This window comes from Sus scrofa, chromosome 6 (genome assembly GCF_054392235.1).
Source record: "Sus scrofa isolate SSC_HxYL_T2T_F1_AM1 chromosome 6, Sscrofa_HxYL_maternal_Yorkshire_Landrace_v2.0, whole genome shotgun sequence".
Taxonomy (NCBI): domain Eukaryota; kingdom Metazoa; phylum Chordata; class Mammalia; order Artiodactyla; family Suidae; genus Sus; species Sus scrofa.
Genome location: NC_139388.1, coordinates 173,238,962 through 173,265,661, shown reverse-complemented (window position 1 = coordinate 173,265,661; position 26,700 = coordinate 173,238,962). Strand labels below are relative to the sequence as shown.

The 26,700-nt window shown below is 49.0% G+C and overlaps 1 protein-coding gene and 1 long non-coding RNA gene across 6 annotated transcripts; one reads left to right on the top strand and one right to left on the bottom strand.

The window, feature by feature from the left end:
- Positions 1–466: 466 nt before the first annotated feature.
- Positions 467–6,720, top strand: LOC146403042 (uncharacterized). The gene is made up of 2 exons (XR_014808583.1): positions 467–1,384; positions 3,571–6,720. It is a non-coding gene; the product is annotated as an uncharacterized LOC146403042 (long non-coding RNA).
- Positions 783–26,692, bottom strand: ZMYND12 (zinc finger MYND-type containing 12). Of its 5 annotated transcripts, none has more exons than XR_014808575.1 (8): positions 26,168–26,692; positions 16,983–17,124; positions 15,004–15,175; positions 8,334–8,503; positions 5,681–5,803; positions 5,024–5,135; positions 3,419–4,896; positions 783–1,121 (listed from the first exon to the last, which is right to left on the bottom strand). XR_014808575.1 is itself a non-coding variant. In XM_003128102.5 (8 exons), exons 1-8 carry the CDS (start codon positions 26,275–26,277, stop codon positions 954–956), a joined length of 1,143 nt encoding a protein of 380 aa, XP_003128150.2. In that variant the 5' UTR covers positions 26,278–26,692; the 3' UTR covers positions 783–953. The 5 variants fall into 5 exon arrangements, 4 of the variants coding, with proteins under 4 accessions (XP_003128150.2, XP_084821618.1, XP_084821619.1 ...); XM_003128102.5 differs by having other exon boundaries at positions 3,419–3,564; XM_084965492.1 differs by having other exon boundaries at positions 3,419–3,564; positions 26,224–26,692.
- Positions 26,693–26,700: the final 8 nt, after the last annotated feature.

The following is a 26,700-nucleotide window of genomic DNA, read 5'->3' as shown; positions in this document are numbered from 1 at the left end:
TGCTTCTGCGCAGGCTGCTGGAAAAGAGGGTACGCTGCGTGACCAGAGTGGCCCCGGGACGAGCTGCTGCAGCCACGGCCACGCCTGGGCCGTCGTGGGACACAGTGATGAGGGCGGGTGTGCTGGGGGGCACGGGGCTGAATCAAGGTCGCAGGCTTCACGAGAGCAGCCCCGGGTTGGAACCGGGACGTGTCTGCTCTGATGCCGCCCTCTGACCCTCCATCACAGGGGACCCCCGGGGGTGTTTCTCCCCTGAGGGAAGAGACGGCTCACACCCGCTTCAAGGAACTGAGCAAAGAGGCAGCGGCCTGGGCGGGTACTCTGCCAGCCTGTGCGGGAGCTCCTTGAAAGGCCAGGCAGCCTCTTCTGGCAGAGACCTGTGGTTCGCCTGCGCGTTTTGCTGTTTGTTTTCTACGCGGCCCACATTCCTTCCGCTCCTCCATTCCTCCCTGACCGCCCTTTCTCCGTTAAGTGGGTCTTTTCTAATGTTCCATGTTCACTTCCGTGTTGATTTTAACTGTTCTTTAGAGTAATTTTCTCAGTGATTGCTCTAGGAATTATAATGGGCATTTTAATCACAATCTGTCTAAGATTAACGCCAATTTAATAGAATAGAGAAGTTTTGCTCCAGCACAGCGCTATTCCCTACCCCTTTTTTGGGCAAAGATCCACGAAGCCCACATCACTGAGCGACCTCTGAGAAATAGGATAAACGATTTGCAGTTTAATTACAAACACCTTGTTAATGAACTGACGGCGCATCACTCAAAGTCAGACAGTCGTGATAAACAAGAGGTTTACTGATCGCCACGCCGAAAGCCCTATATTCCCCAGCATCTGCTGTGTAACAATAAAAACGCAGCTAGGAGCGCCGTCCCAGGGGAGCAGGGTAGGCGCTGAAGCTACTCTTAGCACCTCAGAGCAGCCGCGCAAGGCTGGGAAACATTAGCTGCTCAGGAGCCCTTGACGAGCCCCCACCTGGAGCTCCCGGGTGGCTGAGTAATGGGATGAGCTTCCTCAGCGGAGATGAGGTTTAGTACATCTTGAATGCTGTTTTGTTCCCGGACACTGAGCTTCTGTTCTTTGGCTAGGTCGAAGGCCCTAAGGGCGTACTCCTGTGCCTGAAATAGAATTACAGTGACAAAAGGAAGCTGTCCCAGGCTGCGTTACATCGGAACCCATCTCTGCTTCACCCCAGAAACATGAGAAGGCTTCTCACACCAGCCACTGAGCTCTTAGTGGAAACTTGTGAACACAGCCTGGGTCTTCACTGCGAGAAGGGAACTGGGGAAAAAAGTCCTCGAAGCTCTGAGTTTACGGTGGACAAAGCCTCTTTTCTGCATCTCAGGACCCTCTGAAGCACCGCTGGGAGGCACAGACAGAGGTGAGAGATGCCAAAGGAAATTGCCATCTGGGGCCACGCGGGCCAGAGTTTTGAGGTGGACAGAGGCTTCGCAGGGCATCTGGGGATGGAGTGGGGCTTATCCCTCCTCCCTCCCTCCCTCTCCCCTTATTTTCTTTCTTTCCTTTCCCTCTTTCCTTGCTTTCAATAAATATTCACTAAATGGCTACTATGCCCCAGGTGCTGCATCTACAGGCAGAAATTCCTACCCTGTGGAATCTTCATTATGGAGAGAGGCAGTAGGCAAGACAAAAAATTAAAATATAACTGTGCCTTAGTGATATACACGGATAGCAGGAAGGGGGCAGAAGGCATCAGTGGTGGCAGTGGGGGTGGCCGTTTCAGACAGAGGGCAGGGAAAGCCTTATTGAAAAGCAGGCTGCTGAACCCAGACCTGAAGGCACCTAAGCGCCAGTCCTGAGTAGGGAGACGTGTCTGCTTCCTCTAAGGACCCCGTGTAGACCTAACACCCCTAACACACTTTGGGCGATGACTTCCTTGAGTGGAAAAGAGGCCCTGCCCACTGCCCACCTGGACATGGGACGACGGGCAATGGGCTGTTCCGTAACCCTCACCCCCTCCCACGTGGCGTCTCTGTCCCTCCCTCTGCTCCCACGATGCCCTGGGCCTTGCATCACTGGCTACTGTAACCCTCTGACTGGGGCTCCTCCAGGCCTGGGGGTCGGTGGGTGGTTAGTAAGTTTGCTGAAGAAAAGGAAAGGAGGACGAAGGGAGGGGGAAGGGAGGCAGGGAGGCAGGACACCCTAAATGTCCGTAGGTCACCTGAGCAGAAAGGCCTCCTCCAACCAAGCTTCCCTCCCCTCTCCCCTTGCCTGCTTTGCTTGTCTTTGTAGTGCATTTCACCATCTGAAGTGATGTTGCACATGTATGTGTTTGTTTATTTGTCGTGATTTCCCTTCCTCCGTGGAAATGGGGAACGCGGCTGGGGTTCACCACTGCACCCCTAGTCCCTAGAACAGGGCCTTGCAAGTGGTAGACGCTCAATCAGTATTTGAATGACTGAGTAGATCAATCAACAAATCCAGAAATCTGAGATTTTTTACTTTTTTTTTTTTTGGTCTTTTGTCTTTTTAGGGCCGCACCCTTGGTGTATGGAGGTTCCCAGGCCAGGGTCAAATCGGCGCTGTAGCCACCAGCCTACGCCACAGCCACAGCAATGCAGGATCCAAGCCACGTCTGCGACCTACACCACAGCTCACGGCAACACTGGATCCTCAACCCACTGAGCGAGGACAGGGATCGAACCGGCATCCTTATAGATTCTAGTGGGATTCATTAACTGCTGAGCCACAATGGCCACTCCAAAAAATATGAGATTTACCACTTCCTGTCTATACGAAATTGGGCACATAATGGACCCTCTCTGTGCCTCAATTTACTTATCTGTAAAGTGGGAATAATAAAATACCTACTTTGTAAGGCTGGTATGGGAATTAACGTGATTTTCATTCATGTAAAGCATTTAGGCTAGCAACTGGCATGTAATATGCACTTGAAAACTATTACCTTTTGCATTATTTCATGGCAACCTATTTCTGCCTGGATCCCTCCAGCAACAGGGAACTCACTACCTGTCCATGCCCCCAGGGACTCCCCAGAGCCCTTCTGCCCTGAAGGCTTCCCAGCACTGCCTCGGCCTCAGTCTCTGCAACCCTAGGGTGCAGAGACAACCCCGTTTCCATCATGCAGGTTAGACTTAACCTGTGACAAATGCCTAGAGCATCTCAAGTTTTTTGGAGCAAGGTCTTATTCTGAGGGCAAAAGCTGGTGCAGTTGGGCAAAACACAGCTGAATCCAACTGGAGGCGTTTCTACCTCCATTTAAGACATGCTGCTTTTGGAGTTCCCCAGTGGCTCAGTGAGTTAAGGATCTGGCATTGTCGCTGCTGTGGCACAGGTTCCAGCCCTGACCTGGGAACGTCTGTGTGCTTCAGGTGGGGCCACAAATAATTAAATACATAAAAGAAAGATGTGCTGCTTTTCTAGAGAAACTTGCCTTTGAAGAATCCATCATCAGGTAGTAGAGCATGGCCAGGATTTTTAGAACAAAGATGGTTTTCTGGGGGGCTCTGTCAGATGTAGCTTCTCGGATGGTCAAGATTGAAGTCAGGATCTGAATGGCTTCTGCTTCCTGGGCTTCATCTGCAGGGGGTAGAAAGGGATGAAGGAAGAAACAGGCCCTGGGGCAGCTGTGGCTGTAGCCTCGGGGATGAGCACCTCGCCGGCAGGACACCTGGCCTCCGGGAGCCTCCTCCCAGGGACCCTGGTGGAGGCGCACAAACCGCAGCGAGTGTGTCACCTGGAGGACGACTGCCACGCGCAGAGCAGGAAGCTGGACAGCATCAGGTACCCCCCACACCCCCAGCTGTGCCAGCGTGTCATCATCAGAGTATCTTAAAAAAACGCTCACTCTTGGAGTTCCTGTTGTGGCGCAGCAGAAACGAACCCAACTAGTATCCATGAGGATGCGGGTTCAATTCCTGGCCTCACTCCATGGGTTAAGGATCCGGCACTGCCACCAGCTCTGAAGTAGGTTGGAGATGCAGCTCGGATCCCACGTTGCTCCAATTTAACCTTTAGCCCGGGAACATCCATATGCTGAGGGTGTGGCCCTAAAAATACAACAAACAAACAAACAAACGGCTCACTCTTACAGGTCCCTTTCCGCTTTCCCCATTCAAGGCTGTTTATCATTAGCCCCAGCAATTTTTGGCTCTCGATACCATTTATTAACTTATAATGACTTATGATGGGCCAAGTTCTAAAAGCATTTTTTAAGTACTAAGCTTAGAGAAAAAGAAAATCCATACACTATTATGTTATGGTTGGCTGTCTTTGGAGAGCTATGATTTTCAAGTTTTCTGTATTAACATGAACCACTTTTATGGAAAGGAACATTCGCTATGGAGGGAAAATTCAATAAATTTTATTAATTGTATTAATTTTTAAAATATTAGCTCAAAACTTCTCCTCCAGGAAGTCTTCCCTCTTCAGTGCCACCCAGCTGTCCTCACCTCTTCATTCGGGACTCACTCTGTCATATAATTTGTACTTGCAGAAGTTTCTTCTTTCACGTAGGTTCTGTCTCGCCCGCTATGCTATGTGTCTCTTTGGAGCAGAAGCTAGACCCCCCCCCCATCTCTTTTTACGATTTCTGGGGGAACGAGGCTGGGGGTAGGGATGAGTCAGACTCGGCCCTGCCACCGAGGCGCTCGCTGTTCAGGAAAGGAAGAGGTTAAGGCGCCAGAACAGATGAGCAAAGAGGAGTCTGCCTTCGCTTACGCGTCCCAGAGGGACGTCATATGAGAAATGGATGCTCTGCAGAAATCTCAGGGGGGGCTCTGGCAGGGTCCTTTTTTTTCATTTCCCCAGATCTGTCCCTTATTAGCCTCCAAAGCTGTGTGTGACGCTCAGGATCTGAATTCTTCCCAACGCTGGTCAAATCTCTTTGATCCCCTGGCTCAGTTTCCCCATCTGTAAAATGGGAAAGATGGCGCTGATGTGACCCATGACAGGGATAGCCGCTGTCCCCTTTAGGGGCAAAGCCTGTGGAGGAGAGGGATGAAGGCACCACTCTGCCTCCCAGTGAGCAGGGTCGTACCCAAGCCGGTGTCCGTTTCAAATCGTTTGCCCAGGAGATCTAGTTGTTGGATGCGAGCCTGGGAGAGGGCTTCACAGCGATCGTTCAAATATTTACTCCAGATCTCAGAGACCTGTTGGGAAAGGAGAGGTGATCAGACAAGCACGCCAGACCTGAGCCCTTGGACCAGCCAATCGGCAGGGCAGCCGGCCGGCCAGGCTGCCTGACCATCTGGAGACTCCCTCTCCCATTATGCCCGGGGGCGGGGGAGCCTTCGGAGCCCAAACGTGCTCGGCCCAGGTAAGTGTGACGAGTGTTGGGCTGCAAAGGGCACGTGGCAGGCTAATCTGGGGACAGCCCCGCTGGACTGAGTGCGCACAGTTTATGCCAAAAAGAGCTTGCTCCTGTGACTATGGCAGAGCAGATGGCAGTCTATCTGGAGGGCTTGGGTTCTTATGAGCCCATCATTTATTATTTGCTAACTGCTCCATGGATGCTAAAGACTAGACTATTTTGGTAGCGAAGACACAGGAAGAAAGTGGACTATATCGTGTATCAAGCTACCTTTGGCAAGCCACTTCATCTCTCTGGGCCTCAAGTTTCTCGTGAATGGGCTGACACGGTTGTAAGACGCAAGGCCTGAGCATCAAGGCTCAGCCTCCGTGTTCGCCAGCTCACCTTGGTGTACAGTGTGTCTGCCAGGTCCAACTTTTGTAGGCCGTGGAAGATATTAGCCAGGTGGAAGTAGCCTCCTGAGGTCCTGATGTGCTCTGTCCCAAATGCACAACTGGCAAAATAAATCTGTAGCAGGAGGAAGAAGGAGAGTGCTTGAGTTTTCTTTGCAAATCATCTATTTGCTAAAGGACTTGTGGCCAGAAGAGATAAAGAAACTCTACAACAGCCCGATTGAAAAATGGACAAAGGAGCTAAATGTCACCAGAAAGATCCATCAAGGGCGAACAAGCATATGAAATGATATTCAGCGTCGTTAGTCACTAAGGAAACGCAAAATAAAACTGCAAGGAGATATATCCTCACGCACCCCGGAACAGTTCTCATCAAAAAGGCAGAAAATAGCATGTTTTGGCAGTGATATGGAGAAAATGGGGCCCTCATACGTTGCTGCTGGGCGTATAATTAATGCAGCCTCTGTGGGAAACAGTTTGGCAAAATCCTCAAAAACTTAAACATAGTTTTACCACATGACCCAGCGATTCTATTCTCGGGCACACACCCAAGAGAAATGAAGACATGTCTTCATACAAAGACTGGTACGCAAATGTTCACAGCAGAATTATTCCTAATAGGCAAAAAATGCAAACAACCCAAATGTCTATCCACTGATGAGTGGCAAACAAACTGCGGCATAGCCTCATGACAGTCAGCAAAGGAATGAGGTGTTGATACAGACACATCCACAGGGATGAATTTTGAAATAATTATGCCAAGCGAAAGAAGTCAGATGCAATGAGACACCAACATCCAATGCTTTCACTGACATGTGGAGTCTGAAAAAAGGACAGACTGAACTTTGCAGAACAGATGCTGACTCACAGACATTGAAAAACTTACAGTCTCTGGAGGAGACAGTTTGGGGGGTGGGGGGATGTGCTTGGGTGTGGGATGGAAATCCTGTGAAATCAGATTGTGATGATCATTATACAACTACAGATGTGAGAAATTCATTTGAGTAATAAAAAAAAAATGGAAAAAAAAAAGTCAGGTGCAAAAGACCACACGTCATTCTGTGTATAGTAAAGGTCCAGAAAAGTAACACGAGAGAGACAGGAAGTGGAAAAGAGAAAGGCCTGCCCAAGGGCGCGAGGGGTCTCTTTGGGGTGAAAACTGGATCATGTTGATGGTTGTACAACCATAAATTTACTAAAAACTCATGGAATTGGGCACTTAATTCTGCGTACCATTGGATTTTATGGTGGGTACCCACAATTCCGTGGTGGTTTTTTTAAAGGTAGGCTGAGGAATCTGAGTTTGCTCTGCTTCTAACTGTGCGGCCCAGTGCAAGGCAGAAAGTGCTTCTGCTGAACTCGGGGAAGGCGGTGGAGGTGGGGGGGGGACACGATGAAAATGGGCTTCACTCAGGCTCCCCACCGACGCGGATGGCACCCTCAGAGAGGCTTCCTGAGCACAGTTTGTTTATGCACTTACTTCTTTATTGCTTTTTTTTTTTTTTTTTAGGGGCGCATCCATGGCCTATGCAAGTTCCCAGGCCAGGGGTCAAATAGGAGCTGCAGCTGCCGGCCTACGCCACAGCCACAGCACAGGGGGATCCGAGCCATGTCTGTGACCGACACCGCAGCTCACGCAATGCTGGATCCTTGACCCACTGGGCGAGGCCAGGGATTGAACCTGCGTCCTCATGGATACTAGTTGGGTTCGTTACCACTGAGCCATGATGGGAACTCCCTGTACAGAGTTTTATAGTTTATAAAGCACTTTTATACACCTCCAGCTCTTTTAAACTTAATAACCACGCTCCGAAGTAGAGGCACTGATGTTATTTATAAAAATAACAGCCAGAGCGTTCTCACGGTGGCTCAGTGGGTTGAGGATCCGGCATTGTTTCTGCAGCAGCGTGGCTTCAATCCCTGGTCTGGAAAGTTCCGTATGCTGCGGGTGAGTTAAAAAAAAAAAAAAATAGCCAAAGTACTGCCCTCTTAACTCATCTCTGCAATGACCCAATCAGGCAGAGACCATTTTATGGTTTCTGTCTCACAGAGGCTGAAAGAGGGTAAGTAACAGATCCAAGTCTATGTGGCTGGTGAAATGGCACAGCTGGAACCAGAAGGAAAGCGCTTTCCTTCTACAAAAAATTTTTTGGACAAAGTGATTTTTTTTTTTTGGCTGCACCCATGGCATGTGCATGTTCCCAGGCCAGGGATCGAACTCACTCCACAGCAATGACCCAAGCCGCTAGAGGGACAATGCCAGATCCTTAACCTGATGTGCCACCAGGGAACTCTTGGATGAGAGGATTTTCCGTGTTCCTGGTTTCTATGGGGACGAGAAGTGGTGGCCTGGGGCGCAGGGGTGAGCAAGCCAGAAGGGAAGCCCTTCTCTTAGCCAATGTGCTCTTCTGCCTCCTCGGAGCAGGCGAGCCCTGGGAAGGGATGTGACCAAGACAAGGATGCTCGGAAAGGGGAAAGACTGGACCTCACGCTGTTCGAACCGTGTTCTTGCCAACATCCCCCTCTCAAACAGTCAGTCGCAAACAGCAAGTTTTAGACAAATGCTCAGGAAAAAGAAAACAACTCTTTTCAGAAAGGCTGTTCTCAGAAAGGCTCAGGAGTAGTGAAAGAGCTGGCTCCCGTACATCATTGGCCAGGTGGTCCCGGGCTTCCTCACAGTTTCCCTTGGCCATGCAGACAAGTCCCAGGTTCCGATGCAGTAAAGACTGGGTGGCGTAACTGCATTCAGTTGATTTGAGGACTGTCCACTGCGCTTGAGACAGGTACTCCTCAGCCTGGACGACGCGGCCCAGACCTGCCCCAGAGAAACAAAGACTCCAGTTCACATCCCGGCCAGAGGACACACGAGGAAATTCACTCATCTGGTCCCTGACGTCACTGCCTGTGGACACGCCAAAACGTGTGTGTGAGTGTTCGTAGCAGCCTATGCGTGACAGCCAAATGCAGAAGCCACCTCAATGTCCCTCAGCTGTCGAGGAGACGGAGCAAGTGCGGCCTGACCGCATTCATGCGTGTGGCGCGTTACTCAGTCACAAAAGGGGGGGCGGTCCTGACACATATTCTACAGCGGGGATGACCCGCGAAAACACTGTGCTGAGGGCACGAAGCCAGACACAAAGGCCACGTGTTGCATGATTCCATCCATAATGAAACATCCAGAAGAGGCGAAGCCATAAAGATAGAAAGTCGATTGCTAAGCGGCCGAGGACTGCAGGCCTGAGGACGGAGGTGGGACTGCCCGTGACTAAAGGGTCACTCGGATGAAAGTGGGGTTGGTTGCACCGTCTTGTGACTGTACTAAAACCAAGGAACTGTACTTTTTTTTTTTTTTTTGGTCTTTTTGCCATTTCTTGAGCCGCTTCTGGGGCATATGGAGGTTCCCACCAGGCTAGGGGTTGAATCGGAGCTGTAGACACCAGCCTACGCCAGAGCCACAGCAACACGGGATCCGAGCCGCGTCTGCAACCTACACCACAGCTCACGGCAACGCCAGATCCTTCACCCACTGAGCAAGGACAGGGATTGAACCTGCAACTTCATGGTTCCTAGTCGGATTCGTGAACCACTGAGCCACGACGGGAACGCCAAGGAATTGGACTTGAAAGAGTAAATGTCATGTTATGTGAATTGTCTCTCAGTGTAAAACGCATGTACATGCGCAGTCAATGCCTTCTATGTGCCAGGCCTTGTGCTGAGTGATAGGAGCTCCAAGTTCAACCAAAGCCCTCACTCTATAGTTTGGCCGGGGCATGAATGTGTGACGTGAGAACAGGCATATGTGTAGTACAGTGTAACTGCAATGACGGTAACATTATAAGCCGTGGAAATGGCAGAGCAGGAACAAGGGGGTGGGGAGAGGCATGGTTAGGGAGAATCCCCAAAACCCAGGGAGGCGGTACCAGGAGGTGGAGCTTTGGGAGGTAAGTCGGTCGTGAGGGTGGGGCCCTCCTGAACGCCATCAGTGCCCTTATAGAAGAGACACGACAGGAGCGGAGGTCTCTCTTGGCCCCGTGAGGACACAGCGAGAGCAGGGGTCTGGCTACAGGTCAGGAAGTGGGTTCTCACCAGAGATAAGCTCTGTTGGCACCTTGATCTTGGGCTTGGAGCCTCCAGAACGGTGAGAAATAAATTTTGTAGTTTACTAAGGCACGCAGTCTATGGGGTTTGTTCTATCAGCCGAGCGAAGAGAGTCAGAAAAGTCTGAGCCTGGTTTTGAGGATGAATAGACGGTTTCCAGATAAACAAGGGCGGGCATCCTCGGCAGAGATAACCCACGTGCAGAGAAGACAAAACAGCATGCGAGGTGTAGAGAACCATATGCTGGTCGGTGACGCCGGAGCCCAAAGTGTGAGGCAGGAAGTGAGACTAGAGAGGTAGGCAGGACAGAGATCACGGGGGGCTCAGTAAGCCGTGCCAAGGAGCTAGACGCACGTGGACAAAAATTAGAGGATTTTCAGAAAGGGAGAGGGAACTGGACTTAGATTTAGAAGGATCCTCTGGAACCCACGTGGAGGAGACACCAGAGGGGAGGAAGAAAAGCAGAACACTCACTAGAAAACTTTTGAAATAGTTTAAGCAAGGACTAAGCGCCTGGACGAGGGCAGCGAGTGAAAACGGAGTCGAAGCAGGAGGCATTTAGCAGCTAGAATGTCCATGCGGTTGCGAAGTGAAAGTTACCTTTAGTTCTGATGTGCAGATGCTCTTGACACATAAAGCTTTTCGTTCAGCTGTAAAGAGAGCTGAGTCCCTGCCTACGTGCTCGCCTCCCGGGAGGGTGTCAGAACTGGACAGAAGTTTGGAAAGAAGGCAGCCACGCCTGGGGGAGGAGGAGCGTTCCAGGCAAATCTGTGTGAGGGCCACGAGGCAAGACAGAGCTCGCTCAAGCCCAGGGATCACAAACCAGTAAAGGAAGAGGGGGAAGTTGAGCCTTGCTTGTTCTGGTTCCAAAGCACAGCGAACAGGGAGGAAGAAGAGGAGGCTGGCTCCTCTTTGAAGTATTACTGAAAACGTTATTTCTAGTGGATTAAAATTCCAAAGTTTTACTTAAAAAAAAAAAAAAAAAGGCTTGGCATTCCCTTCATAGCTCAGTGGTTAATGAACCCGACCAGGATCCACGAGGCAGCAGGTTCAATCCCCGGTCTCGCTCAGTGGGTTAAGGATCCTGCGTTGCTGTGGCTGCAGTGTAGGCTGGCAGCTGTAGCTCCGATTCGACCCCTAGCCTGGAACTTCCATACGGTGTAGGTACGGCCCTCAAAGGACAAAAAAGCAAAAAGGCTGAATGCCTGTTATTTTTCCGTTCTGAGGACTCCCTAAGGTAGCAGAGGCACGTACACAAGGGGATGTGATTTATTTGCGCTTTCAAAAATATTAGCAAGGTTTTCTGGAGCTCCTGTCATGGCGCAGTGGAAATGAATCCGACTAAGAACCATGACGTTGCCGGTTCCATCCCTGGCCTCACTCCCTGGGTTAAGGATCCGGAATTGCTGTGAGCTGTGGTGTAGGTCGAAGACGTGGCTCGGATCTGGCATTGCTGTGACCCTGGCAAAGGCCAGCAGCTACAGCTCCAATTAGACCCCTAGCCTGGGAACCTCCATATGCCGTGGGTGCGGCCCTAAAAAGGACTATATATATACACAAGGTTTAACTCAGTAACTGTGGGAGTTATAATGAAACCTTCCATTTAGACAGCACTTTCCAGCTTGCGAAGCACTTTCATGTTCATTACACACAAACTGATTTAATCCTCAATCCTGGGAAGAGGACTCAGATTCCATAAATGCTGACACAGTCCCCCTTGAGGTGTCAGGTTCTGTGTGAGGAGAGTTTTCAAGGACCTTCTCTGCTCCAAGTACTGTGCTGAGTTTAAAGACACTATGACAAGTAAGGAAAGACACAGCCTCTGTTCTCCCTGAGCTCTCGACCGAGTGCAGGAGAGAGGCTTACCTGACTCATCTCGCCAACAAATGCATAGTTACTATCAAGCAAGGGCCCAGAAGAAAGGAAGGTTTCAAAGCGTGTACATAAAGAGAGACTCGACCCAATGTGGGGGCTTGGAAAAGGGTTCCCGACAGGGGGCAGTGTTTCAAGCTGAGACCTGAAGGACAAACAGGAGTCGGCTGGGTGAGGCGGAGGGAGGAGAGGTGGGGAGAGATGGCTGGAGACCAGACGTCCAGAACCAGGAAGCATCGCAGGACTTCTGAGAGCGGGGAGAAGGCAAGGCCGCTGAAAGGGAGAAAGAAGAGATTGAGAGACGGAGTGTGGGAGACTTCGTAAAGGCTGGACCGAGCAGGGGCTCACAAGCTGCTTTAAGAACTTGGTTTTTATTTATCGGAGGGACTTAATCACATTTGGTTTGGACACCAGACTGGAGGGAGGCCAGAGAAGGTGTGCAGGGCCCAGGTGGCAGGCAGTAATCCAGATGAAAGATGACGGGATTCAGGCCAGGCTGACTTTTCCCCAAATCCATAGCTAATCGGTGTCGGACCTAAGCAGAGCCTGGCACTATTTCCTTGTCCAGTGCTCTTGCACCAGTTTTGCAGGAGGAACCATCTGCAGCCGGGAGTCAGTCCTGAGCAGGGGAGGAGGGCGTTCTTGCAGCTAAGCCGCCTGGCACGGAGACTCAAAGCCCAGGCCTGTGCGGAGGGGCTCCACGCAGCAGAAGCATCTCAGGATGCTCTAAAGGAAAAGGGGAGGGGGCTTTCTGTTGTGGCGCAGCAGAGACGAATCCGACTAGGAACCATGAGGCTTCAGGTTCGACCCCTGGCCTCTCTCATTGGGTTAAGGATCCAGCGTTGCTGTGGCTGTGGTGCAGGCCAGCAGCAGCAGCTCCAATTAGACCCCTAGCCTGGGAACCTCCATGTGCTGTGGGTGTGGCCCTAAAAAGACAAGAGTCACACACACACACACAGAGAGAGAGAGAAAAAAGAATGAGGAGTCAGAGCCCATGAAGGGGGAGGAGGGCATCTGCAAAGGGAGAAGCTAGGCTTGGAGGTGGGAGGCTGGTCCATGCAGGGTAACCAGCCACATAGTAAACACATCAGTGAAAATGGAAGCCAGCCTTCGCACTGTCACAGAGGGAGCTACACATATGCGATGGGAGAAAAGGAGGTTTAACCCTGTGGCGTTAGATGTCCTCCTGTGGACCCATGATCACGTACAGATAGAGACGTGACGGCAGAGAGATCTAGAAGAAATGTGTGCGACACACACACGAGTTCCCTGATTCCATCCACTGAAAAGGCCTGGGAGCAGCCATTCCTCAGGAGCAACAAATATATTACTACCCATTTCTTGGCTTCTAAATCCCATCTGCCGCTAAAAGAAGCCAGGACTCCTTGGAGGTCGGTTCCAGAGCAGGAACGTGAACACAGAATGATGGGGGCATGTCAAGGAGACCCGAAGCAGAGCGAATGGGCCTCCACTTGCCACACTAAGGACAGGGGGCGTGTCAAAGAAGTGGTAGTAATGGATAGAAACCCCTTAAATCGAATAGGAAGCCAAGAGTCCATGCCGATAAGATGCGTCAGTGCATTCACTGGAAGTCTGTTCGGGAATGGGTAGTTACGTAGTTTCAGATACCTCTCTATAAAATCCCTATTCATTGCAAAGAGGGGAAAGAGAAGAGGCCTGGCAGATGCCACCTGAATAGAGTAACTTAAGCGAACATCATCCATAATGGAACAACCTAAAAACATGTGCCAGCTGATAGGAGGGGTGAGAAGAATACAAACACCATTTCTGTGATATTCCTGCCAGACAGACACACCACCTGAGTCCCGTCGTGAGGACATATCAGAGAAACTCGAATGGAAGGACATTTGATGAAACTGGCCTTTTACTCTTTAAAAGTGTCTAAGTCATAAAAGTCAAGGAAAGGCTGAAGACCTGTTTCAGAATGAAGACAAAGACACACGGCAACAAAGTGAAGAGTGTGCTTCTCGACTCTGTCCTCTTGCTATAAGATGGGATTGGGACAAGTGGAAAAACCTGCATGGGGTCTGCTTCCTGGACAATCACACACGATGGCCTATGGGTGTTAGGGGAGGCATCTTTGTAGGCAATACACACGGAAGTGGTCAAGACAGGGCATCAGGTAGGCATCTTACCCTCAGATGGCTCGGGGGAAAGTTCCATCGTACAGTATTTCCAACAGCTGTACTTTTTAAAAAGTTTTCTTTTAAATAGTGGATATGAAGATGTATAAAGAGGTATTTTAGTACCAAAAACCCTGCAGATGCTCAAAAAATGTTAATTCCCCTCAAAAATGCTAATTCTCCTCCCGTGGCAGCCACCATATGGGGTGTCTGCCACGTCCGTGCTCGCAGCTCTCGGCACTGCCTCTTCCATCAACAGGAGCAGGTTCCCGTATTTCCGTTTGAACTCTGTGACCCTGACACAAAGGCAGATACAGAAGGATACCACACTCAAGCTGAGCCCGCACAATTCTTTCTCCTAGGAACTTGAAACTGGAAATCAGACACTCGTCAGTGTCTGTTACCCATCTTGAACCTCAAGGTTCAATGAAAACTCAGCTACACTTGTTGGGAAGATGGCTCGATCGTCAGTGTGGGCAAGTGAGACACAGGCACACGGGGAGACCTGGACGAGGCTCTTTCCTTCTGCGGGAGGACGCGGGGCTCAAAAAGCGCGAGCGCGAAGAAGAGAAGCCCCCCTGCTGCGCCCTAACGCAGGTGATGTACCTGTCCCCTTCCCACGGGTCAGGTCAGGGCGCACATTCCCTCCGCTGGCTCATTTGAAACAAATGGTTACCGGGAGAAGAGGGAAAGAGGAGGGGGTCGCAGGAGGGCGTTTCAGCCGAAACCGAAACCGGGGCAAAACGGAGTCACCGTCCTTTGATAGAAGAGACGTTACGTTACTTTCCACAACCTGACACTCCGGGGTAGCTGTCTCCTGCGGCAAGCGTAGGGTAAAAGCTGTGGTCTGCAGAGACAGAAAAGAAAGCAGATGCAGAGAGAGAAGTGGAGATAAAAGACAAGGCCCACGGGCGAGAAGCAGAGGACACCAGCCTTGGTTTGTTAGACTATTCCGAGCCTAAGAAGCCTCGACGCCTTCAGAACACTGAGCATCCGAATAAACGTCGTCCTCGTGCTCAGGCCAGCTGGAGTGGACGTGGGTCAGTTGTACCCAAGAGGCCCTGACGCCTCCTTCCCCACCTTGTGCCCAACTTTACGGCAAACTCGCTCTTCCCCAAGAGGCTGGATGCTGTGGCCACTGATGTGACCCAATGTGGCACTTCCTAAGGGCTCCCGGGGGTCCCAAGTCAGTTGTACTTACCAAGGCTCGCCTCGGCCAACAGCAGGTAGGCAGGCACCAGCTCGACTGAACTCAGGCCATGCACGTTCATGCGGAAGCGAAGAGAGTGCAAAGCTGCTGGAACAGCAGCTTCGTATTTTCCTTCAAAGAGGTATTTCTGGGCTACAGTGTAGCAGAATTCAATCAAGTGCTTCTGTGGAAGAAAAAACTAGACCATCTGAGACAGCCCAAAGGGAAGAGGCAATGGTGGAGCCAGGTGGAGCACATAGTGAGCCTACCTGTGCACAGGAGACCCAAAAATAGTGATTAAAAAGCCATACTCTGGGAGTTCCCTGGTGGCCTATCAGTGGAGGACTTGGCAGTGTCACTGCTGTGGCATGGGTTCGATCCCTGGCCTGGGGACTTTCACATGCAGCAGGAATGGCCACCAAAAAAAAAAAAAAGGGCAAACTCTGGACTGTGAGTTGCTCAAGGTCCAGGAGGAAGTATCTTTTCATCTTAGGTCGGTGCTTGGCGTAAATGAGTGCTCAGCAAAAGATTGTTAAATGAGAAGCTTCCATTGTGGCTCAGCAGGTTCAGAACCTGACTAATATCCATGAGGATGTGGGTTTGATCCCTGATCTTGCTCAGTGGGCTAAGGATCCAGCATTGCTGTGAGCTGTGGTATAGGTCACAGACACAGCTTGGATCCCGTGTTGCTGTGGCTGTGGTGTAGGCTGGCAGCTACAGCTCTAATTGGACCCCTAGTCTGGGAACGTCCATATGCCACGCGTGTGGCCCTAAAAAGACGAAAAAAGATTATTAAATTAGTATAATTCTCATGTTTCTAATGAAATTTAAGTGTAGCAAAGATGTCATGTGTCAAGAAAATCTAAAACCTTCTGCCTTTCTAGTTGAGTTAATTTTGAGAAAAAAATTTTTTTTCCTTCTAGGGGTATCTGCTTAGCAAATATCAAAAACAACTAAAATTCTGCATTGTTCTAAGGCCACTCTCAAAGGGTTACAGCCGTAAATTGATGAATCTTTTGGTTTGAAATGTATGGTTTGGAAAGCACTAAATTTCTTTTCAGAATAAGTGAGATGCTGTCAATATGCCATAATAATCACTTTCCTGAAATCTCCTTTATTTATTCACCAGCATATTCAGACATCATTTTTTGACCTACTATGTGCCTGGGCTCTTACCACAGTACTTAGCATTTAGGGGTGTTACGGCTGAATTTTGTACCCCCAAATTCTTATGTTGAAGCATTAACCTCTCTCGGAATGTGACTGCATTTGGAGACGGGTCCTTTTAAAGAGGTGATTAAGTAACAAAGGAGGCCCTGGGGTGTCCCTAACCTAATCTATGTCCTCACAAAAGGAGGACAGCTGGACACACAAAGAAACACCATGGCTATGTGCACACCGTGGAAAGACCGTGGGGACACGGCACGAAGGCAGCTGTCTGCAGGCCAAAGGGGGAGTCCTATCGGTGATCTGGGGCCTCTAGCCTCCAGAACCGTGAGAAAATAAATTTCCACAGTTCAAGCCACCCAGTCTGTGGTCCTTTCTTACCGCAGCCCTGGGAAACCAGCACTGTGAGTATGCAGTGGCTCTGGGGAGAACAACCAACTGAGGACATGAAGACATAAGCAGGGAGTTCCCGTCGTGGCGCAGTGGAAGTGAATCCGACTGGGAACCATGACGTTGCCGGTTCAATCCCTGGCCTCGCTCTGTGGGTTAAGGATCCAGCATTGCTGTGAGCTGTGGTGTAGGCCACAGATGCATCTCGGATCTAATGTGGCTGTGGCTGTGGTGCAGGCTGGCAGCTGTAGCTCTGATGTGACCCCTAGCCTGGGAAGCGCCACATGCCACCGGTGCAACCCCTAAAAAGCAAAAAAAAGATATAACCAAGTCTCTGCTTTCAAAGCGGTTAAGAGGCTACACTTTAGTGATTTCACCCAGCACACCCTTTTGCCCGGGCAGTTTCACTGCAACGACAGGCCTCTGGGCCCTACCTGGCGCCGCTGCAGCTGCTGCAGGCCGTGCTGCCGCTCTTCCTCCGAGTTGTAGAAGGGCCTGGACGTGCGCAGGGGAATCAGCAGCTGACATATCTTCTCATGGATGCTGCGCCAGTCAGCTCTCTGATGAACCACACCACTGACAACAGAAACAGGGACTTTGTTATCGTCACCCGGCTTGACCTCAGACTCTCCTGGCTGGAGGGCCAGCCCAACCCTAGAAACTGGACGAGTAAGCCCAACACAAACCGGGCAGGGAGCCCCAAGCCACTTCTGATGCAGACTGCGTTTCCTTCATGTGTGTGTTTAGTGAAGACCGGGGGTGGGAGGCGTGGTGGGAGGTGGTTGTTTCTGCAGGCAGTTGTGTGGTAATACTGCGGCTATCCTGCCGCTCTTCCTCACGGATAATAACAAAGACAGCTTCAACTTTGCCTTGGTATAAGGTCATTTTCAAAATACGTGATCACTGAGGGTTTGAGGGTCTTTTTCTTGGGAAAGGAAAGAAATCTACTTTCGATGAGGCTCTCGAAGCCTCCCTCCTCTCTCGGTGCACATCTGCATCTGGACGTTTGGCTGGGAGAGCATCACTGCATTGTCTTCCCGGCTCCGGGGGCCTCTCACCTAGAACACACTGGGAATGCCCTCCAGTCCCAGCGGTGAAGCAGGTGATTTTGCAAGGAACTGTCTGACTTTGAGAAAACAAAGCAGGATTGTTATTACTATTTTAAAGGGAAGAAAGCCAAGGTGTCAAGAATCAGTAGTTACCCCAAGCCTGTCCTCCAAAGCCAGTACAGGCTTGGATAGCTCTTCCAAGGGCAGCTTTTCTGACTGTCTTACGTGCGTATTTACTATTGTTAAACACTTAATTGGACAGCACATTAGAATATTAACATCGTTGCAGAAGAATTCTGCTGGCTGGCACTCCTGCAGAGAATCCACTCCTGTTGCCCACGCAATCGCCGTCTCTGACTCCGTCGGGCCCTTCCTCCAAATACGTGTATATCATTGGTATATGACTGATATTGACATAATTCACATACAATGAAACTCATCATTTTAAAATGTGCAGTGCAGTGCTTTTAGTATATTCACAGGGTTGTAAAGCCATCCTCCTATCTGATTCCAGGGGTCTTTCATCGACCAGTCGCTCTAGCAGGGACTCTCATTCTTCCCTCACCCGCTGGTGTCCAGAAGCCACTACTCTGTTCTCTCCATGCATTTGCCTGTTTCGGACTTTGCATGTAAATGGAAACAGATGACACGCGGCCCTCTATGTCTGGCTTCTTCCACTTAGCATGGTATCTTCACAGTTCCTCCATGAGGTGGCGTGGATCTATTTCAATCCTTTTTATGACTAAACACTATTTCCCTCTATGGCTACGTCACTTTGTGTCTATCCACCCATCAGTTGGTAGACATCGGGCTTGTCTCTACTCTTTGGCTATTGCGAATAATGAACACACATGGACATGGTTTTATGCCTCCAGATAGTTTCAGCTCTCTTGGGTACATCTAAGGGATAGGTTCTCAGGGGAACGGAGGATGCCTCCTCCCTTGGAAGGTGGCCATTTGAGTTGGCCAGCCAGAGACAATGACCCACGAGAAACAACTGCCTGCAAAGATCAACCACCTAGAAAGATGAACGGCCTCCTGTACGTCCGTCCTACTGCTGCACTTACCTGGTTGTGAGACTCGGGCCCCAACCACCTTCTCACATGGTGTAATTTTCCCTTCCCCTATGATTACTCGGTCATGGGGCTCGACCCCCCGACCCCTTCCCCAAACTGTGTAACCTTGACTTTCATTGTCCTGGCCACACATTCCCACCACGGCTCTTTAGGAGACTAACTTCTCCTGGTGGTCACAGCCGATGCCACCTGGAGCCCCGCCTATCCGTTTCAGATGCCTGAGTAAATCTCTTGCTTTGCTGGCTTGGCCTCCTGTGTACCTCCGTCAGCAAACCTAACACGAAGCACTGGTCATACGAGGAACTTCGTGATTGGATTTTTGAGGAGGCCAAACTCTTTTAACCTGGGCTGTTCCGTTTTACAGTCCCGCCAGTAATGAATGAGGTTCCATTTTTCTGCATCCTTGTCAACACCTGTGATTGTCTGTCTTTTGAATACAGCCACTGTAGAGTGAAGTACTATCTCGTTGTGGTTTTACCTTGCATTATTTAATAACGAATAATCTTGAGTATCATTTCATGTGCTTATTCGCCATTTGCATATCTTTTTTTTGAGAAATGTTTGTTCAAATCCTTTGCTCACTTTTAAAACTGGGTGTTTTATCTTTTTATTGCTGAATTTTAAGCATTCTTTACATGTCCTCGATACAAGATCCTTATCAGATATATGTTCTGCAGATGTCTTCTCCCACACGCTGTGGGCTGTCTTCTCACTTTCTTGATAGTGTTCTCTGATGCACTGATGGCTGTACCTCTGATTCAAGCCCTAGCCTGGGAAAACCTCCATATGCCTCAGGTGCGGCCCTAAAAAGCAAGTTTTCATCTCCTTTTCTTTTTCTCTTTTGGCCACCCTGTGGCCTGTGGAGCTCCCGGGCCAGGGATCAGATCTGAGATGCAATTGCAACCCATGCGAAGCTGCGGCAACAGTGGATCCTTAACCCACTGTGCTGGTCCGGGGATCAAACCTGCGTCCCAGCACCCCTAAGACACTGCCAATCCCGTTGCAGCACATCAGGAACTCCCACAAATTTTCATTTTGATGGTATCCAACCTAGCTACTTTTTCTTTGGTTCCTTGTGTTTTTGGCGTCATAGCTAAGAACTGTTGCCTGATCCAAGGTCACACAGAGCTACAACTGCGTTTTCTGCTGAGAGCTTTGTGCTTTTAGCGCTCACATTTAGGGTCTTTGTATATGGTGTGAGGTAGGAGTCCAATTCTTCTTTTCAGAGACTCTCTTTCTCAAGTTACAGAAGTTCCTTTCCACTCCTACTTTGTTAAGTGTTTTTATCATAAAGGGTAAAAGATAAATTAGCCTTTTGGATTTTGCCAAATGTTTTTACCTACTGAAATGATCATGCGACTTTGTCTTTTAGTCTATTGAGTTGTCTTGTATTGATTGACGTTTGCGTGTTAAACCAATCTTGGATGTTTGGGAGAAATCCCACTTGGCCATGATGTATAATCCTGCTGGATTTGATCTGCTAGTGTTTTGATAAGGATTTTTGCATCCATATTCAGAGGGTATATTGTTCTGTAGTTTTCTTATGTTTTGGGTTTTTTTTTTTTCTGGTTTTGTTTTCAGGACAACATTGGCCTTGAGGTTTCCTTGTGGAGCAGTGGGTTAAGGATCTGGTGTCGTCACTTCAGTGGCCTGAATCCCGGCTGTGGTGCAGGTTTGACCCCTGGCCTGGGAACGTCCACGTGGCCGGAAAAAAAAAGAAAGGAAGAAAAAAGAAAAAAAGAGAAGGGTAACATTGGCCTCATACAATGAGTTGGGAACTATCCCCTCCTATTCCATCTTTGGGAAGAGTTTGTGAAGAATTGTTAGTCTTCTTTAAATATTTGATAGACTTTACCAGTGAAATCACCTAGTCCTGGGCTATTCTTTGTGAAGTTTTTGTTTTGCTTTTGATTACTTAGCTAAATCTCTTTAGTTATAGATCTACTCAGATTCTATTTCTTCTCAAGTCAGTTTTGATAGTTTGTGTCTTATTAGGAATATGTTTCATCCAGGTTTTCTAATTTGTTGCCATACAATTGTTCATGGTATTCTCTTATAACCCCTTATTTCTGCAGAGTTGGGAGTAATGTCCCCACTTTCACTTTTGATTTTAGTAACTTGAGTCTTCTTTTCTCAGCCAGTCTAGGTAAGGTTTGTCAATTTTGATCTTTTTAAAGAACAGACTTTTGGTTTTGCTGATTCTATTGTTTTCCTATTCTCTAGTTATCTCTGCTGTAATATTTTCCATTTCCCTCCTTCTGCTAGCTTTGTGATGAGTTCTTTCTCTAGTTCTTACTGCAGAAGACTAGGTTATTAGCTTCCTTCTTTTTTAATGTATGTGTTCGTAGCTATACATTTTCCCTCTGAATACTGCTTTCACTGCATCCCGTTAGTTTTAGGATGTTGTTTTTGTTCTCATTTCATCTCAAAACACATTCTAACATCTCTCGTGATTTCTTCTTTGACCCACTGGTTGTTTGAGTATGTTATTTCCACACATTCATAAGTTTCCCAAATTTCCCTCTATTATTGACTATTAGTTTCATTCTGTTGTGGTTGGAGAACACAGTTTACGTATTTTCAATAAGCCTTATAAATGTACTGAGACCTGTTTCATGGTCCAACATCTAGTCTGTCCTGGAGAATTCCCTACGTACTTGGGAAGAATGTGCATTTTGTATCTTGTAGATAGCTGATAGGTCTAATCAGTTTATAGTGCTGTTCAAGTCTTCCATTTCCTTGCTGACCTTCTCTCGAGCTGTTCTGGTCATTACCGAAAGGAGGATATTGAAGTATCCAACTATTATTATTACTCTCCCCTCAGTTCTGACAGTTACTGCTTTATGTGTTTTGAGACTGTTGTTGGATATATACAATCAGGGGTTTTTGCATTTCTATTGCCTATTACATACTTTTACTTACATGTGAGAAAGTCAGCTGTTTGATTCATTTATATATATTTCAAAACAGGTAACAATAACTTGGGGCAGGTACTAGCGACATTTTTTGGTAAAGGGTCAGATAGTAAAGTTTGGGCTTTGAGAACTAAACAGTCTCTGTCACTGCAGCACAAAAGCAAAGTCGCAGACAATGCACAGCTGTGTTCACACACACTCTCTCCTTCCTTTCTTCTGGGACCACAGACATATGATAAAGTATTTTCTTTATAAACTGTGACTGCTATCATAGAAATGACAAAAAGCACTTTAGAACATTTTTTTTGATAGAGAATTATCATCAACAATTCAATAAAAGCACTTATCAGCCAGAAAATAGAACTAGGAGAGTTCGACAGTACTTATTAAATAGAGGCTTGTTGAGTAATCGTGCGAGCAATGGAAATAATAATTTATTTAACCACCTGGAATTTGGCTCCACTGAAAGCATCTGCATGCCTTCCTTGCCTTCCTAAATAAAGGGAACAAACTGTATGTATCTATAAGCTCCCTCCTATTCATCCGTATCACCCCTGACAGCCATCGCAGGGCCATGCATTAAGAATGATTTGAAAAGTATGCCTTCAAATCAGGTCTCACAATCAAATAGCTTGTGGGTCAGACATGTCTTGTTTGGCCATTGCCATGTTTTTAAACTGAGTTTGCATGTCGTTAGGCAGGGCATTCCTTCTCCGGTTCACCACACATCCTACCGTTTCCTCCCATTGACGCCCACTTCACTGTTTTCTCTTCCTGAACAGTGAAGACACTTTACTTTGCGCCCCATATGTTAAAGGAAAAATTATTGCAAGTTACTCTTATCTAGATGCTACAACTGGCTAACCTACAGTACTGAAGTCTCGTTCACCTGTCATGTTTCAGCGTGTACTCTAAAAAAAACTGCCTTCTCTTAAACATGTTCTGTTTCCTGGGAACACTCTCAGGATCCAACATAGAACGATATGCACAGGATTACAGAGTATATAAAATAAATGTGTTAATAGGAAAAGAACATATGGAAATTCACCAAAATGTCAGACTATTATCTGGCTCGTGAGATTATAGATAACTTTTCATCTTTATATTTTGTATTTTCAAGTTTTCTACAATGAACATGAATTACATGTATAATTGGGAAGACAACTGTTTTGTGAAAATGAACTTTCACAAATTCAAGGTAACTGTCCTTTCTGCTCTTTAAATTTGGGAAGAGGAAAAGTAATTTATTGAGCGCCAGCTTGGCCCAGGCATGGTGCTAGATGCTTTATACTCAACCGTGAAAAACCCACGAGGGAAGAGGGTATTCAAGGCCCTTATTTTCGAGATGTAGAACAGTTACCTCACTTTTATTTTATGGCAAAATCATGAAATCTCTAGGACCCAAGGATATAGAAATCTGGAGAAAGGGTTGGGGGAGAGGAGAAGAGCTTAAAAATAATTAAAGGCAGTGAAAGAAGAGAAAGAAAATAATGGAGGATTAGGGCATAGGAAATAATTATTTATTCATGCCTTCATCAAATATTTAGTTTCAACTATTCAAGATAGTTTGCTGAAGACTGAACAGTGTAGGCAGATGGGTCTGACACAGATCAAAAAACACCAGACCTATGACAGCCCCTCTACATCGTCAACAGAAGAGCCAGCATTAATGGAGCACAATAAAATGGAGATGAAGATGCTCATCAGTAACTAAACCGAAGAAAGGAAGTAAATCATCTGAGGGTGGAGCGTGAGCAAAGTGGGCCGAAAGGAAGGAGGAGTCACTTCCGGCTGGAGGCAGGAAAGGGCAGGGAAGAGGCAGCTGCCCACATCCCACAGAGTGGTCTGACCTCTCCCGAGTGCCAGTCCTGTACTTAAAACTGTTCACTGGTCATCTCTCCCAGGTGACCCAAAGGCCCCTCAAGCTCTGTGTCCCTCAACCCAGTCTGTCATCCATCCCCTCCTCCTCCTGTGTTCCTTGTCCCAGTTCATAGATTTATTACCCATCCAGAACTTCATTTGTTCAACAAGCGATCACTGAGGGTCTGGAATGTGCAAGCACTAGATCTAGTAAAAGACACAGACATGAAACAAGTAAAACCAAAAATACGAAAGTGCAGAAAAAGAGAAGAAAAATGTGAGAGAGGAAAATGAGATAGGAGTCTTTAGGTTGGGTTTTCTGGAAAAAAAAAAAATATATATATATAGATGAAACAACACTTCTGAGAACAGAAAGATAAAAGGGAGCTAGGAAGATTCACGATGGTTGGGAAAGTTCCCAGCAGAGGCAACAGGCTGGGCAAAGAAACTGAGGGAAATTGGAATGGAAGGCAAACTGGCAAATTAGAATGGAAGGAAAGCCTCTATAACCACATCCAGGAAAAGCGGGGGCACGAGTGTGAAATGAACGCAGAGAGGCAACCAGGGCTTTGTCGTTTGTGTGACGAATTCTGAATTGTATTCTACATGCAATGAAGAAAGAGCAATGGAAACACAGATGCTGCCCTCGTGGACATATAGCCTGGTGACGAAAACAGATCACTGAGCAACTGACTGCAGGCCCTGTGGAAAATGTTCGCATAGGAGACACAGCGAGTGCTGCGAGGGACACGCGATTCAGGAGTATGTTCACTCACCCCTGGGACCACGGCAACCACGGGGTTGCACAGCCTTCAGAGCCTACCTCCCAGTCGAGCCTCACACTGCGACCCGTCATCTTTCCGTCACACAAACGAAAGCAGGTGAAAACCATCCGTCGTGACCAGAGGAAAAATTCCAAACTCCTTGATTTCATACCACTGTTTGGCCCTAACCTTTATCTTCTTGGTTTAAACTCTCACTAGCACCTATCACAAGGGTTTTTAAACTTTTTTTTTTACTCAACCTATAGTAGGAAAATACAGTTCACCAGTACAAGTACATATATCCACATAAAACACTAAAACACTCCAGAAAGAGGAGTTCCCTTTGTGGCTCAGTGGTTAATGAACCCAACTAGGATCCATGAGGTTGCAGGTTCCATCCTTGGCCTAGCTGGTGGGTTAAGGATCCAGCATTGCCATGAGCTGCGGTGTAGGTTGCAGATGCGACTCAGCTTTGGCATTGCTATGGCTGTGGTGTAAGCCGGCAGCTGCAGCTCCTATTCAACCCCTAGCCTGGGAACTTCCATATGCAGCGAGTGTTGATCTAAAAAGTAAAAAGCAAAAAAAAAAAAGTTTCAGGAAGCGATTCAAGTAGGATTACTCCGAGACTTTCTATTTTATTCATTTTTTTTTTTGCTTAAGATGCTGGTTGTGATTTTCTTCATGACCAGCTAACTGCAGTCTGAAAATCAGTGACTGCTCCCTCCGCCATGGGGACACCTCTGAACAGTGTAGTCTATTCTTTCACCCTTTTCCCAAGCAGTCCTGGGGCCAGGGCGCCCTACCCTTCCTTTTTTTTTTTTTTTTTTTTGCTTTTTGCCATTTCTCGGGCTGCTCCCGAGGCATATGGAGGTTCCCAGGCCAGGGGTCGAATCAGAGCTGTAGCCACCAGCCTACGCCAGAGCCACAGCAACGGGGGTCGGAGCCGCGTCTGCAACCTACACCACAGCTCATGGCAACGCCAGGTCCTTAACCCACTGAGCAAGGCCAGGGATCGAACCTGCAACCTCATGGTTCCTAGTCGGATTGGTTAACCACCGAGCCACGACGGGAACTGCTACCCTTCCTTCTTCATTGTTTGTTCACCTAGCAATTTCCCCCTGACCTTTCAAGGCTCAGCAAGTGTTACTCCTTCAGAGAAACCTTTCTAGATACTGCCCCACCCCAGTCACCACGCTTCCATCCTCAGAGGTCCCAGGCAATAGTACTCCCTGAGTAACGGCAGGTAGGGTTGTATTACAGTGACTTTTTAAATACAAATTAGTAGGCTCTGGACTAGATTTCGGGACGTCAGCAGCCTGGCTGTTTTATCTTGGGTCTCACACGGGGTCCGATCTGAAGTAAAGGTCTGGAGATGTTTTGCTGAAAAAATGAAAACCGATCTCGTCTCGTACTACCCTCAGCACAGCACACATCTTGGCTGTGCACCAGCAAACTAGCTTGCTTTCTATTCCTCAAACACGGCGAAGTCTTCCCTCCCTCCGAGCCTCACTGTGCCCCTCACTCTTCCTCCAGCAGATCCTTCGCGGGCTTTTCTCCTTTATCTTCAGCTCCATAGTCTGTCTGCTCTAAACGAGGCCCATCACATTCCCTTCGTCTTCCTGGTATTTCTCACTCTGACATCGCCTTGTTTTCTGATTGCTGATGGACTTTGCCCTCTTCCTCGTCAGAACCTCAGATTTGGGAGGGGCGCGGTCTCCCGCGATCCCCCCGGTAACGTCGGCGCCGGGAGCAGCGCACGGCGCACAGCAGGTGCTCAACTAAACATCTGGGGACGAAGGAGGGAGTGGGAGAGGCGGCGGGCGCGCCCTCAGCTCTTAGGGACCGTCTCCAAGCCGCCTCGAGGGTTCCCTGGCGGACGCGGGGCTCCCAGGCCCACCCTGGCGACCGGGGGAGAGGGAGGGTGGAGGCGCCCCGGGCCCCGTCTCAGGGCCTACCAGTAATATGTGACTGTGCAGGCCCCGCACACCCGCTCGGCCGGGGCTTCGCACACCTCACAGCAGAGCCTGCGACCCTTGGGCACCGCCAGGGGGTAGATCACATCCATGCTGCGGCAGACGGCCGGCGTGCTCTCTAGGACGGTTGCCCGGCAAGGACGCGCAGGACGCTGGTGTCACGTGAGCGACACGCCGCCGCCCGCGCGTTGCAGGGCCGAGCAGAGGGGCGTGGCCCCGCGGAGCCCCGCGGGGTCGGGGAGAAAGCCAGCAGCTGCCCCTCTCCCCAAGGCCAGAGGTGAAGGGGCCGGACAGTCGCATTTGGCGGGGCCCGAGGCCAGGAGCGTCTGCACGGCGCCCGGGAAGGCTCAGACGGCCGGCTCCCCACCCCGGCTAGGACAGCACCGCGGCGGGCAGTGACCGCGCCGGCTGCCGGCCCAGCCCAGACCCCGCGGCGGCCTGGGGTCGGGTCCCCGGCTGCGGGCCGTAGCCTGCACGCCCTTGCGGACGCGCAGAGCCGCAGCGCGCGCGCGCAG

What these genes read in the sequence shown, in the direction of transcription:
- ZMYND12 (XM_003128102.5), bottom strand. Translation starts at nt 26,277, where the DNA reads ATGGATGTGATCTACCCCCTGGCGGTGCCCAAGGGTCGCAGGCTCTGC. An exon ending in TGAAACGGACACCGGCTTGG is followed by an intron (nt 3,565 to 5,023) that starts GTACGACCCTGC and finishes TACCCCCTGCAG; the next exon opens with ATGAAGCCCAGGAAGCAGAA. An exon ending in TGATGATGGATTCTTCAAAG is followed by an intron (nt 1,122 to 3,418) that starts GCAAGTTTCTCT and finishes ATTCTATTTCAG; the next exon opens with GCACAGGAGTACGCCCTTAG.